Below are 15,933 nucleotides of genomic sequence, written 5' to 3' on the forward strand. Positions count from 1 at the left end.
CTTTGAATGGGTTTTCCTTACACACTGAGTTTCCCCAAACTCACCCCTTTTATTTTCATCCACGCAGGAAATCCCCAACCATAGTGGGCTTGGAGTCGTGAGGAATTCGGAGTGGCCACCCATTCGAAAGTTTGATTTTCTTCTCGTGAATGGACATCCTTTTAATTACGTTTGAGGTTTTAGGCTTTTAAATGTAATAAGGCCGCTTATTTATTTTTGATGGTTTTAATATGTATTACTAAGATAGGTAATACTTATTTTAATCTGTTGAAATTGGATAGCTTTAGGCGCGTTTTCAAAAACAACAGTTGATTTCAAAATAACACGACAACAAGCAAAGCTTCCGAATGAAAGTATTTTCCAAAATTAATCACTTTTCCTAAAATGACTTAATCGAATCGGTTTCCTAGAAATATCCATGACGTTAAGGTGTGGCAATGGCGGTATGCATGTCTAGGATTGGATCCGAAGGGAGCTTGGTACTTAAGCAGTCCGATGGACTCACCACCTCTTTTCCGGTTTCCTACCTGGTGCACAGCTTCCTTTCACTTTAACCCTTAATGAATTAATATTTTGAACATCAAGTACGATTTTCTGGACTTAGAATGGAAAATTTTTTTTAACGTTTTTGATGTGGCATGCCGGATCCGGCCATAACTTCTGGGTCGGGTTTGGGGTGCTACATTGTTAAATGTTCGTGTACAGATGCACTTTCCTCCAAGCGATGAGCATAAAGACGCTGTTTCATATGCAACTTGCTTGTTAGAGTTTTCGACACACATATTTGTTCTAGCCTCTTCCATAATGCAGCGGCGGTCTTCTCCTTCATCATATCCTGCAAAATTTCGTTGGACAAATACAGATGTAATTGTGTTAACGCCTTTTGATCCTTACGCTTCTTCTCTTCATCTGTTAATGTCAAAGACATTTTATCTATCCCTAGCAGGGCATCCTCCAGATCCATCTGCATAAGAACTGCTTGCATCTTAATCTGCCACAACGTAAATTTGGTGTTACGATCCAATAGCGGAATTTCATACTTCAAAGACGCCATTACCGTGACCGAGATGAACAACCTAGAAGCTCGGATACCCATTTGAGAAAATAAAATAAAATAAAGAATATATAAATTTTACGTGGAAACCCTTTCGGGAAAAAACTACAGGTAGAGGAGTAAAAAAATCCACTATCGAATTCGAATAATTACAAGAGGAATATACTGTGTCTATTTATAAGCTTGTAAAGCTATATTCTAATAGGAGTGTAGTAAGATTGAAACACCTTATTCTAATCAATATAAAATAGATGGAGTCTAATAAGGTTTAAAAAACTTATTCTAAAATAAAATAAAATATGTGTAGTTCTATATGGATTTTACTTTTATTTTACTTTACCACTGTATTTTATTTAAATAATGATTCGGGTCACTTAATTCTAATATTTCCCACTAAAGCTCACGACCTTTTATATTGACAACAATATTCATACCAATCGAGCTAAAACATAATTCACGATTAAAAAAATAATTATAGTTGATTTAACTAAGTCACCTTAAGAGAAATATAAGCTTAAACTCTTAATTAAGCTGCACGTTCAACTATATAAACAATAGAGATTGGTGACCCTCCAAAACACAGAACTATTGAGATTATCACTTTCTCATTTATCCCTCAAAAAGTTTTCCTTCCTTTTACACAAGTTTTCTTTTCCATGGACGCCCAAAGCTTTCTCTTCTCAGTATTTTGTTTCTTATTCTATTTTCTCTCAGGTACTAAAAGAATAAATAAACCCCATTTTCTTTCTGCTTCATTTGGAAAGTGTGTTCAACCATTTTTTGTTTAATGTTAAATGATGGAATACTGTAGGTGAACCACAAGTTGTTGAAGGTACGAGGTTGTCGTGGACATCATCACCTTTTGGTTTCAAACCAAAGATGTTGTTTGCGTTTGGAGATTCTTATGCTGATACAGGGAACACTAAGATAGCAGTGACAAGATCTTGGCATTTCCCTTACGGAATTACATTTCCTGGAAAACCTTCTGGTCGTTTCTCTGATGGGTTTGTCTCCACTGATTTTGTTGGTAATATAAACTTGAAATACCTCTCTTTTTCTATCCCTTCTCTTCTCATCCTTTTCTGGTTTTATTCTTTTGTAAAATTATTTTAGTCTGATTTAAACTTTACAACAGTACTTTTCAATTTGATCCTTGAACTGGATAAGTTCTTCTATTAGTCTAGCTACGAGTGAGGGGCTCCTTTCCATTCCATTGTTTTTAATACAAAACCTCAAATTCCATGCAAAAGTTAGAACAAAAACAAATATCATTGTTACTGATTAACGAATTCAAGACTAAATTTGGTTTGGTTTCGACAAACAGCGGGGTACTTGGGAATGAAGACACCAATACCATACAGATGGAGGAAAGAACTAAGTGGTCGAGTGAAATATGGGTTGAACTTTGCGTACGGAGGAACAGGTGTTTTCGACACGTTGGTTGCGGAACCAAATATGACCACCCAAATCGATTTCCTACAACAACTAATCAATGATTCGGTCTATACTAAAAGGGTTTTGAGAACTTCAGTGGCATTTGTCAGTCTTGCAGGCAATGACTACAGCTATTACCTTGAAACCAATGGCTCTTTCACGGTAATAAAAACACATTTGCATTTTCTCTACTTACTTTTTTTTTTATATACAATTTAATATATTCATTGTTATAAAAATAGACCTTAGGTATATATATTCATTTTGTTGCCAAATTATTTCAGCACTTAAAAAAATCTCTTAATAATTATTTCCTTAAGACATTTATTTTATTTGTTTCTCTACTCAAAAAATTCGGTGATAAAATTCAAGAAACTGTTAGAAAAGTTGAAAATTTCATCTAAACCCAGTTTTTTATAATGAATTTTTTTTTCATTTTTAAACCTCCATTTCTATTCATTTCTCATCCCAATTTAAAAATCATGTATTACGGGAAAAAGTAGATAAACCATGAAATTCAAAAACAAGGAAAAAGTTGAGTAAAAAAAATAGTAAGAGGATTGCAAAGAAAAGTTATCTAACGGTCTAAAAAAAGTACATTAAAACCGAAGAAAAATCATGGAAAGAAAAGACAATAAAAAAAAATTTGAATTTTTTTTTTTTTGAATAAAAAGCAAGTTTCATTAAATCAATAGAACCAGATATCAAAAGATAAAAAGAAGACCAACTAATCCGAGCCAGCACGTTTACTTCATACATTCGATTCAAAGTCCCTTCTTCGAAATTTGAGATACACTCATGATATGTATCTCGCAAAATGATTAGTTAAAAGATATTTTTTAACTGTTGGAGTAATTTAGATAATAAAATATCAAGTATTTCTATGATTATAAAACAGACAAGTGTTATAAAAGTTGTTGTCGCCATTTATGTTTGTCTTTAGTAAAAAGAAAACAATAGAGTCATGTGTTTGTTGTTTGTGTTGTCTCAATGTTACGTGTGATGTTTCAAGATAAATTCACATTCTCTTTTTGTTTTTATTTGAAATTACAGGCTTTCCCAGGCTTCATCCAAAGTGTAGTGGACCAACTTACTGTGAACATGAAACGCATCCATGACTTAGGAGTGAGGAAAATAGGTGTGATGTCACTGATACCATTAGGTTGTACCCCTCAAAACACCGCCGCATCCTCTTTTGAACGCTGCAATGAAACTGAGAACGACCTTGTTATGCTCCATAACAATTTATTGCTTCAAGCTGTCAACACTTTGAACCAACAAACCAATAGCACCTTGTTCTTTATCATTGATCTTCATAATGCCTTTTCAACAGTTTTCAATGGGACCGAAATTCATCAAGGTAAACCATTTATAAAACTCTTTACTTTTATCTTGTCAACTTGAATACGATATAGAACTTATTTAAAATTTTCATTAGATAAATAATTACGGCCATGTTGCATTGACAATGCAAATTTAACGTTCATTTTAAATATTCAAATATAACATTTTTATGTTGAGGATCAATTTAGGATTTGAATCAGGATGTCGATTAAAATTAGCCCTAAACTTTGACAACATTTTTTTTTAAGGCATCAAATTTGAATTATCAATGCAATATTGATCACGTATTTTAAATACCCAATTTCATATTCAAAATAGCATTCAATGACCATACTAATACAATGCTAATAATTAGAAGACTCAATTATAACATTTTGATGTTTAGGATCAATTTAAAATTTGGGTTATATTTTAGGGATGTCTAGTGAAATCAACCCTAAACTTTGACTTTTTTTTTTCTTGCAGGAAGTCCAACATTTGAGAACCCATTTGAGCCATGTTGTTTTGGAGTGACTGAAGGGTTTTTTTGTGGAAGTGTGGATGAAAATGGGGAAAAAAAGTACACACTTTGCTCAAACCCTAAAACCAAATTATTTTGGGATGGAAATCACCCTACATCTGAAGGATGGCGCGCTATTTATTCAACTCCTGCATTCCAGAACACTCTCAAGCAATTTATTGACTGACTTTGAGACTTTACAATGTTTATGATCTCCTTGTCCATTCAACTTTATGGAAGTTCTTCACCACTATTATACCCTTTTTGTTGGGTTCTTTAATGGAAAAATGGGCATTGTTTTGGGAGGTTAATTGAATCAACTTGGCCCAGACAAGAACTCTAAATTGACAAATCAATTGCCTCAAAACCCCACTTTTCGCTCCTAAACCCAAACCCATAATATTCCATGCTTAATGCATTCACAAGTACACTTACCTCCAATGAATATTACATGGTATTCCAACTATCTAGCTCAACAAGCCTTTTTCTCGTTAACTCCTTGCTTATAACCTTCTTTGCTACTGGTTTTCGTGGGATTGGTGTTAATAAAAATATATTTCAAGAATCAAATTTAAAAACAACAAGGTATGTAAGTGTGGAATACCCTAAACCCTAAACTAAACTAATTAGTTGACAAGAAAGAGAACTTAATAGCTAAATTACTCTAATTAAACTAAATTATAGAACATTAAATTAAATCAAAACAAGAAATAAATATTTGGATATTAAATGATGTAGTGATTAGGTAAATTTTCCATTAATAACTTACTAATTTATTTCAACTAACAACCCATTTAGGGTTCTTAAGGTATGTTTGGATGGGTGGTGAGATGCGATGCGGTGCGGTGCCTTTAACTTACTTTTTATCTCATCCTACAGTATCGCTACAGTATCTAATCTCACACTCACTGTTATTTTTACACTAATCGCAGATAAACGCACTATCCATCCAAACCTACCCTTAATAAGAATGGATATTAAGGTATGGCATTTAAATTTGTGTATAACTTACTAATGTTTAAAAAAACGTTAGATGTATAATTTATAGACATCAACTAAACTGTCAACCATCACTCTCATTCATCACCACTACCCAAGACAATATATAACTGATAAATAGTGTTAATAATTGAACTAAATCTCTCAAGTCATAAAGATTTTGTCATAAAGGGATGGTGGTGGATAATAATTGTACAAGCATTGCTAATTTTTCAAACATTTCTATGAGGGTCAATGATGTTAATGAGGTGGGCTGTGGCCATTATGGTGGTGAAGGGTTTAGACGTAATGAGCCCATTTATTCATGTGACGTGAGCCGGTTGCAGGTTGTGGATAATATGGTTAATGCGTCAGCCCAAGTTGAGGGAGTTGCTAAGGAGCTGATGCGCCATTGGGGTTATGTTGGAACTCATGGAGTGTTGAGGACATTACTGAGATACGTCCTGGTTTTGCGTAAGTCATGTTAGGTGTGGGTTCCACTATGTGGGAAACCCATAATTTCTGCCACATTTTATTGTCTCTTTTTGGTTTTGTCAAAAGCCATTTTTAGGGGACTTTTAACGGGTGATGTGGGCAGAAATTTTTGCAGAGCTAAAACAAAAAAAAAATCTCAAATTAAAACAGAGAGAAAGAGAGAAGAAAATTTCAGTTTTTCAAGTTTGGTGCAGCAGTGATCAACTCTTCGATTGAAGGTTCATCCGTGGTTCGATTGAGCTGATTTTTGGACAGCAGCTAGGCGATAAGGTGTTCTTGACTTTGTACGGTCGGATTTTTCATCTGAGTCTTGTAGCATCGAAAATACCCATTTTTCAGCAGCTGCGTTTTTGGTGATATTCTCTCATTTTTCTCTCTTTTGCTAAAGATTATATATTGTTAGTCTTGTTGGAGTTGAATGCTTGTTGTAGGCTTGATATTGTGATCTTGTAGTTGAACATTTGATGATAGTGGAACTCTTGATCGGACTCTAAAGTCCCGTGGTTTTTACCCTTGATTTAAAGGGGTTTTCCACGTAAAAATACCGGTGTCTCTATTTATTTTTGTTGTGGTTGCATTAGTTGATTTGTGGTTGATTAAGGTTGCTAGAGAACATATCTTGTGCTATTGTGCTTGCCATAATTTTTGACAAGAGTTATAAGGAGAGAAAGAACACCGGTTATGCTTTCGCTTTGTTTCAGTTGTTCGGTTTCTTCCCAACAAACTGGTACCAGAGCTTGGTTATTGTGTCAGATAATTATGAAAATTAATACGAGCAAGATGATTATGTTGAATGGCACAAATTATCAACTTTGGCGGAATAAAATGAAGGACTTGTTGTTTGTGAAGGCTTTGCATCTTCCGGTCTTTACTACTCAAAAACCCGATTCGAAAAGTGATGAAGAATGGGAATTTGAGCATCAACAAGTGTGTGGCTTTATTCGGCAATTTGTTGAAGAAAATGTTTACAACCACATTGATCAGGAGACACATGCTCGAACATTGTGGGAGAAGCTTGAAAGCTTGTATGCTTCGAGGTCGGGCAATAACAAGTTGTTTTTGCTGAAGAAAATGATGGCGCTGAAATATAAAAAATGAATGTCTATAGCTAACCATGTTAGTGAATTTCAGAGTGTGATGAATCAGTTGTTGGTATGGGTGTCAAATTTGATGACGAGATTTTAGGACTTTGGTTGCTTGCTACTCTACCAGACTCTTGGGAGACCTTTCGAGTCTCACTCATTAATTCTGCCCCACAGGGTATTATTACTTTGGATTTGGCTAAGAGTGGTGTGTTGAATGAAGAGGTTAGAAGAAGATCTCAGGGTTCTACATCACAGTCCGAGGTGTTGGTTATCGAGAACAGGGGGAGAAACAGAGACAAAGATGGAAAGGGTAGAGATAAAAGCCGAAACAAGTCAAGATCGAGATACAAGAATCTTGAGTGTCATCATTGTGGTAAGAAAGGTCATATCAAGAAATATTGCTTCAAGTGGAAGAAAGAGAACAAAGGTGGTGGTGATAAACACGATCGGAATGACGATGAATAATTCGAGCGTGTTGCTACTGTTACTCGTGAAGATCTGTTAGTTATTTGTGATGAGAATTTGGTCAACCTAGCATGCGACGAGACTAGTTGGGTGATTGATACTGGTGCATCACTTCATGTCACGTCGAGGAAGGAATTCTTCACATCTTATACTCCTGGTGATTTTGGGGTATTGAAGATGGGTAATGATGGTTTGGTTTCGGTTATTGGTATGGGAGATGTTAGCTTGGTGAGTAACAATGGAACAAATTTAACTCTCAAGGATGTCAGACATGCACCGGATGTCCGTTTGAATTTGATTTCTGCAGGAAAGCTTGATGATGAGGGATTCTGTAACACCTTCAGTGAAGGGCAGTGGAAGCTAACTAAAGGCTCATTGGTTGTGGCTCGAGGAAAGAACAGCTCAAATTTGTACTTGATGCAAGTTTTTACTTCTCGAGAGACGGTGAATGTGACACTGAATGACAGCTCAACTGAGTTGTGGCATAAACGACTCAGTCACATGAGTGAGAAGGGGCTTAGCTGTTTAGCGAAGAAGAATCAACTTTCGGGTTTAAAGAATGCTACACTGAAGAATTGTGCTCATTGTCTAGCAGGAAAGTAGAGAAGAGTTTCATTTAGAAGCCATCCTCCTCATAGGAAATCAGAGTTACTAGAGTTGGTCCATTCAGATGTTTGTGGTCCGATAAAAGTAAGATCACATGGTGGTGCACTTTACTTTGTGACTTTCATTGATGATTGTTCAAGAAAGCTATGGGTTTACACTTTGAAGTCTAAAATCAAGTTTTGAGGTGTTTAAACAGCTTCAACCATCGGTTGAAAGGGAACGGGAAGAAGTTGAAGTGCATTCGATCGATAATGGTGGCGAGTACAGTGGTCGTTTCATGAGTATTGTCTGCGACGAGAATCGACATCGAGAACACCACCAAAGACTCCACAGTTAAATGGGTTAGTGAAAGAATGAACCGAACATTGATTGAGAGAGTCAGATGTTTGTTGTCAGATGCAAAGTTACCAAGATCGTTTTGGGCTGAAGCTTTGAATACAGTGACACATGTGATAAATCTGTCTCCTAGTGTTCCTTTGAAAGGTGATGTGCCAGATAGAGTTTGGTTTGGTAAAGACGTGTCATATGATCACCTACATGTGTTCGGTTGTAAAGCATTTGCTCATGTTCCAAAGGATGAAAGATCCAAGTTGGATGCCAAGGCTCGACAATGTATTTTTATTGGTTATGGTCTAGATGGTGAGTTTGGTTATAGACTCTATGATCCAGCCTCGTAAGAAACTCGTGAGAAGCAGAGATGTTGTCTTCATTGAGGATCAGACCATTGATGACATTGATAAGACGGAGAAAGTGGATTCACAAGGTAGTGGTGACTTGATCGATGTGAATCCGGTTCCCCCAGACTCTTCACCAGATCCTATCTAGGATGATGTGCATGGTGATGTTAGTGGTGACCATCGACTATAGGTGACTTTGATACTCCCATGGATGATGTTGTGAATGATCAACAACAAGCACCTATAGCTCCACCAGCAGCTTCCACTTCAAGGTCTTCCGAGATCGACGATCTTCTATCGTATTCTCCGATGAATATGTTCTTTGACCGACGGGGAGAACTCGAATGTTATGAAGAGGCTATGGAGAGTGAATGCAAAGATCGATTGGGTTGAAGCGATGAAAACGAACTTCAATCATTGCATGAGAACCATACTTTTGAATTGGTGAAAGCGCCTAAGGGCAAAAGAGCTTTGAATAATCGGTGGGTTTACTGAGTTGAAGCAAGAAGAGAAGTCTTCATCTCCACGATACAAAGCTAGATTGGTCGTCAAGGTTATACTCGAAAAAAGGGGTTGATTTTGAAGAAATATTTTCTCCGGTTGTGAAGACGTTCTCTATCGAACTATACTGAGTTTGGCGACTTGTTATGACCTAGAGGTTGAACAAATGGATGTGAAACCGCTTTTCTTCATGGTGACTTGGAAGAAGAGCTTTACATGGAGCGACCAGAGGGTTTTGTTGCACAAGAGAAAGAGGACTATGTGTGCAGATTGAAGAAGAGCTTGTATGGTTTGAAGCAAGCTCCAAGGCAATGGTACAAGAAGTTTGAGTCTCATATGGGGAGCAAGGCTACAAGAAGACTACTTCGATCATTGTGTATTTGTTAAGAGATTCTCTGGTGATGATTTTATTATTCTTTTGCTCTATGTTGATGATATGCTTATTGTTGGTCAGAATGCTTCTAGAATTGAGAAGTTGAAACAAGAGTTGAGTAAATCCTTTGCAATGAAGGATTTGGGGCCAAAAAGCAAATTCTTGGCATAAGACCGACACGTGATAGAAAGGCCAAGAAATTATGGTTATCACAAGAGAGGTACATTGAGAAAGTACTTCAAAGGTTTAGTATGGACAAAGCTAAAGCGGTGAATACTCCCTTTGCTATGCACTTTAGATTGAGTGTTAAGCATAGTCCTTCCACAGAAAAGGAGAAGGAAGAGATGCAGAAAAAGAGATGCAGAAAATTCCTTACTCTTCAGCCGTGGGTAGTTTGATGTACGCAATGGTTTGCACGAGACCAGACTTGGCTTATGCCGTTGGTACAGTTAGTCGGTTTCTTTCTAATCCAGGCAGAGAGCATTGGAATGCAGTGAAGTGGATTATGAGATATCTTCGTGGCACTTCCAACATGAAACTTTGTTTCGGCAATGAGAAACCTGTTCTTGTTGGGTATACAGATTCAGACATGGCCGGAGACATTGACTCGAGGAGATCTACTTCAGGTTACTTAATCACTTATGCAGGGGGAGCTGTGGCATGGCAATCGAGACTGCAAAAGTGTGTTGCATTGTCCACCACCGAATCAGAGTTCATTGCAGCAACCGAAGCGTGTAAGGAGATGCTTTGGATGAAGAAGTTTGTGCATGAGCTTGGTTTTACTCAGGAGAAGTATGTCCTGTACTGTGATAGCCAGAGTGCTATTCATCTTGGTAAGAACTCAACTTTTCATGCTAGATCTAAGCATATTATGTGAGGTAACATTGGATACTAGATGTTCTTGAAGCTAAGCTGTTAGAGCTTGAGAAGATACACACTAATGATAATGGTGCTGATATGTTGACGAAGGCCTTACCAAGAGGAAAGTTTGAAGCATGTTGTTTGACCTCCGGCATGGAGGCATTCCCCACATAGTTGGAAGGGGAGATTTGTTAGGTGTGGGTCCCACTATGTGGGAAACCCATAATTTCTGCCACATTTTATTGTCTCTTTTTGGTTTTGTCAAAAGCCATTTTTGGGGGGCTTTTAACGGGTGATGTGGGCAGAAATTTTTGCAGAGCTAAAACAAAAAAAAAATCTCAAATTAAAACAGAGAGAAAGAGAGAAGAAAATTTCAGTTTTTCAAGTTTGGTGCAGCAGTGATCAACTCTTCGATCGAAGGTTCATCCGTGGTTCGATTGAGCTGATTTTTGGACAACAGCTAGGCAATAAGGTGTTCTTGACTTTGTACGGTCAGATTTTTCATCCGAGTCTTGTAGCATCGAAAATACCCATTTTTCAGCAGCTGCGTTTTTGGTGATATTCTCTCATTTTTCTCTCTTTTGCTAAAGATTATATATTGTTAGCCTTGTTGGAGTTGAATGCTTGTTGTAGGCTTGATATTGTGATCTTGTAGTTGAACATTTGATGATAGTGGAACTCTTGATCGGACTCTAAAGTCCCGTGGTTTTACCCTTGATTTAAAGGGTTTTCCACGTAAAATACCGGTGTCTCTATTTATTTTTGTTGTGGTTGCATTAGTTGATTTGTGGTTGATTAAGGTTGCTAGAGAACATATCTTGTGCTATTGTGCTTGCCATAATTTTTGACAGGAGTTATAAGGAGAGAAAGAACACCGGTTGTGCTTTCGCTTTGTTTCGGTTGTTCGGTTTCTTCCCAACAAGTCAGGTTGCTCATACTTTGTTATGTTCTTTTGGAGGCGTTTTGTCCTTTCTCCTTTTGCAAGTTGGAGACTTCTAGCGATTTTCTTCCTATGATTTCCTTATCATATGGAAAGATTAGTTCATATGGAAAGTCAAATAAACACCAAACATAAACATAATTAAGAACAAATGATAAACTATAGAGAATAGTAGAGAAAAGTCATTCCAATCAGGTACAAGTCTCTTCACTAGCAAATCCAAAAGTTGATTGAAAATCCAATGCAATCCAAGCAATCACTCTTGAAATAAAGAAAATATGAAAAGAAAAATTATTCTACTCAATTCCATAAATCATATCATCAAGGTGTCAATGCAAATAATTTGCCATATAGCGATGGTTTATTTTTGTCGACTGTCAAATTTCGTTAGTATAAAAATGTTTATACCGGCAGTTACTTATCCATATATGGTGAGTTTATATCAACATTATGTACTGTCACTATAGAACTACATATATATAGCGACAGTTTCATTTCTACCATTGGTATAAGATAAATTTAAAAATTAGATTTATTTGTTTTAATCGTTGATTATTTTAAATTAAAATTATTTTTAATAAAATACCTGACTTTTTTTTTTATTTAACCCATCACTATTGAGGTTTTAAATTTTAACACTTGTAAAAGCCTGACTCATTTTATACTAAACACTCTGGCCAAAAAAAATTTATTAAACCCTAATACCCGTTTTCTCTTTTTAAAATTTTATTTCTCGTAGTCAGCCTGGCTGTTTATCCCTTACCCTAATGAACTTACTTTCGGGACCGTTTCAATTAGGTAAATTGGCAATGTCTTGCATTGATTACATTCTTTCATTCCAAATTGAGATCACTTATGTGAGCAAGTACGGTGTATGATGACATTCAATTTCTGGAGGGCTCATGGTGGTTTTGCGCTGTGAAATGCAAGCATTCTAGAAATAAAGTCAATGAGGCTGTTATTCACTAGACTCCACCTCCAATCAGGTGAGCGAAGTTCAACGTGACAGGTTTAGTTAAGGAGGACAATGTGGGATGCGGTGGGGTGTTGAGAGATAAGGAAGGTGTGGCTCGTTCATTATTTTTTTGGGTCGATTGATACGATTGGGTCTGAAGCAACAGAGGTATATGTGTTATTAAAACTACCTTGGAAATGTATATTGGGATGTGAAAGTCCCTTTTAGTATTGAATTTAGTTCAAGTGTTGTTTTGGCATGGTTGTTAAATAAGAATTCTAAACCGTGATCGTTCTAGAATCTTCTCATAGGTATTGATTGTTGTATTAACCAGCTGGCTAGTGTTAACTTCGCATTGGTTTATAGGCAAGGTAATAGTATGGCTGCGGCGTTGGCAATAGCAAGGGTGAGAAAATAAGTGGTATTTAAAGCTTGGTGGTGATATATATATTTTTTCTCTATTAGTAGTTTACATAGGTGATGGTCGTTTTGTAATACATTGTTTATCCGGGTGTTTTATAATAAATATTTTTTTAAGAAAGAGGTCAATTTTTATCAACATTTTTCTATTATTAATATATTCATATGGAGTACTAAGGAATCACGAGGGGTTGGTTCGAGGCGTGTTTTATAGGCAGTTTGCAGCATTGAATCTCGCTAAAGTCGAGCTGATGGTAGTGTCAATTGCCTTGCATTTATTTTGTTCTTCTCCTTGGACTGGGAAGACACATCTTATTATTGAAATTGATTCTTTAAACTTTGTTAAATGAATTTTACCTTAGAACTTTTGAAAGTTCTTTTTCGATATTTACGTGTTTCATAATAAAATAAAAGTTGTCAGTTTCATTCATACGCGAAAGGAGACTAATTGACTAACTGATGGATTCATCTCCACCTCGTACTTTTGGCCTAGGTCTCTACTTGTACTTTGCTTTGGACCTTTTAATATTATCTTTGATTGAGAAAAGAAAAATTGAATCCCATCATACATGTAAATATTCTTCTAGATTTAGACTCCCCTTTGGCCCACAACCCAACTACTTTAGTTTGATCAAATTTATTAATATAAATATCATGATAAATGTTTCAAAACCCTAGAGTTTATTAAGTCGGAAAGGTGCTAGGGATGTTCAGCATTTTTAGATTATCCGACATCACGGAGCTGAAAGCATAATAGTCCTAAAAGTGACCCAAAACTGTCTAGCAATGATGAAATATCATTTTTTCATTAAAGGGATACTTGATCCACTTGCATAATTCCAAATCCAGTACCTAATATCGACCATATCTTCAACCTCTACCAACATCTCTTCTTTTCCAATGCCTAAATCTGAACGCCTCAACATTTTCAATATCATTGAGATCTATTGCTATGTATTTACACCCCTTTCAGTCAGACTATAAAAATCTATACTTCATGCTAGATAGTTTTTAGTATTCTCGAGATCCTGCTTTTCATCTTGTTCAAGAAAATATCATTTTTTAAGATTTTGTTGAACATCGTATCTGGTTAAAATGTGACTCTATCAATCGAATTTATGTCCCAATTTAAATAAATTTGTCAAATATTTTAAAAAGACAATCCTTAATAAAAATGATCCTAGAAAACATATCTTTAAATTATCCTAACGATGATAATCACACAATATAACATAACTTTCAATATTATACCTAAAATATATTTAATGAAATACTTTCATCTTTTCTCTAAAACGATAATCAAATCTCAAATAACTAATTTTGTCATCATAGATGCAACATATAAACTTATGCCAAACATTCGTCAATACAACGATCAAGCTCTAAAAAATGTAAATTATGTCGGGTTTGCAATATGTTACACCATTCCTTCAAAAGAAAACAAGTATTTGCCAATATATTCATACACGTTGAAAATATGGTGCTCCTAATTTAAGAAATAAAATATTTGTGGAAATACATGATAATCAACAGCAGGGCAAATCAAAAAGAAGATAAGAGATTCCCAGATATGGTGTCCTTCATTCACGTGATTCTGCCATTTACCCATACTATTTGCATTTTTACAGAATCAGAATAATTGAAGAAAAATCAACAACAATAATGTCTGTTCTTTTATATGTAGAGTACATATATCTCACTTCCTTTAATCTAAAGCATAATTTAGCTCCAAATTTACATATATTAAATTTCAAATTTATAAAATACCATTTTAAAAATATATATACATTTGTTTACAATATATACATGAATCTATACAATTCTTAAAAGTTATCGTAATGCATTCTCATGGCCAGTGAGGAAGTTAGAAAAAATTTTTAGGCAAAATTAAATTGTATATTTTTACGATAGTAAAAATATAATTTTACCATTTTAATAGTCTATATCTTTATGATTTTAGAAGATTAAATCAAATTTTATTATTTTTGAGAAGCCAATGTGCAATTTTATCATTATTAATTCAAAATTTTATAAATTATAAAGGGCCTAAATAAAAAAAAATTCATTTTAAGGGGGCCCTGCCAGCTCCTCTTAGCTTTGCCACTGCTCATGGCTTAATTTGGGATTTAGAATGCATGCTTAGGTCATAGCTATGAATTGCAAAAAAAAAAAATCGAATTTGATGGGTTTCAATCCGACTTGATCTGTTATGATAGGAATTTTTTAGAAAATCAAGTTCGGGGTGAACCAAATTAGGGGAAAATTAGTCGGATTGGGATCGGGTTTAAAGTAAATTTTCTCCACCTATCTTAAAATATTTACAAAAATAACCCTAATATATATATATATATATATTAGGTTTTTACTTTCAATAAATAAATATATTAAGTTTTAAGTCTAAACTTAAAAAAAAAATCTTATTTGCTTCAAAATAAAAAACAATAAAATAATTAAATTAAATTCAAGTCGGGTCAGGTCGGAATTAGGTTTCCTTTTTAAATTTTGAGTTCAGATTTATAACGAATTTTTTCTTAAGAGTCAGAATCAAATCGAGATCGAGATGGATTGGTCAAGCTTCGAATTGAAGTCGAAGAGGACAAAAATCTGTTTTACCCCGCCTTGTTGCCATCCCACAGCTAAGTTTGGTCTTAAAGTCATATTGGAGGGGTAGTTAAGATATTGAAGTATATGATTAGGTTCAATTTTATTTTAGGTAAATCTTAAGTTGTTCCAAATTGTAGGCTTGGTGCAGTTCCAATACAAAGAAACCTAAAGGGCCAATAGTGTGGGCAAAGAAATAGAAAGAAATGTAATTTTTTGTCGATTGTTTTCTATTATTGTGAGATCAAAGCAGCTTCAAGCCAAATTTATGTCATTTTGAGAATCTCTGATCTATGGATGCTGGTTGATCTGTTTTCTGATCATTTGAATGGATCTTCAGCCTTGCCAGGTGAGTTCGGCATTGTTGGAGAACTTGAATTTGGTGGTAAGTTTAGTTGTGTGATAGGACTGAAAACCATGTTCTAGGTGTATTGGCTGTTAAGATTAGAAGCAGAGGAAATGTTAAGGCGTTTTGATTTTTCTGGGATTGATTTTGTGATAGATGAAGGATGAGAGTGGTGTGTCTTGGGTGGCCTTTGCTGCTAGCTATCGGTGGCTGTGGGTCATGGCTTGGTGAAGACATCATGGTGTTTGAATGATTTATTTTTAAGTCTATCGATTTGGAAATGCATGGCACATTTTTGC

The 15,933-nt window shown here is 35.4% G+C and overlaps 1 protein-coding gene across 1 annotated transcript; it reads left to right on the forward strand.

Annotated features, from left to right (window-relative positions):
* Window positions 1-1,611: 1,611 nt before the first annotated feature.
* Window positions 1,612-4,642, forward strand: LOC108466610 (GDSL esterase/lipase At5g03610-like). The gene is made up of 5 exons (XM_017766996.2): window positions 1,612-1,768; window positions 1,866-2,081; window positions 2,379-2,650; window positions 3,542-3,848; window positions 4,298-4,642. Exons 1-5 carry the CDS (start codon window positions 1,711-1,713, stop codon window positions 4,516-4,518), a joined length of 1,074 nt encoding a protein of 357 aa, XP_017622485.1. The 5' UTR covers window positions 1,612-1,710; the 3' UTR covers window positions 4,519-4,642.
* Window positions 4,643-15,933: the final 11,291 nt, after the last annotated feature.

Source organism: Gossypium arboreum, chromosome 2, assembly GCF_025698485.1.
Source record: "Gossypium arboreum isolate Shixiya-1 chromosome 2, ASM2569848v2, whole genome shotgun sequence".
In the NCBI taxonomy this organism is placed as follows: Eukaryota; Viridiplantae; Streptophyta; class Magnoliopsida; order Malvales; family Malvaceae; genus Gossypium; species Gossypium arboreum.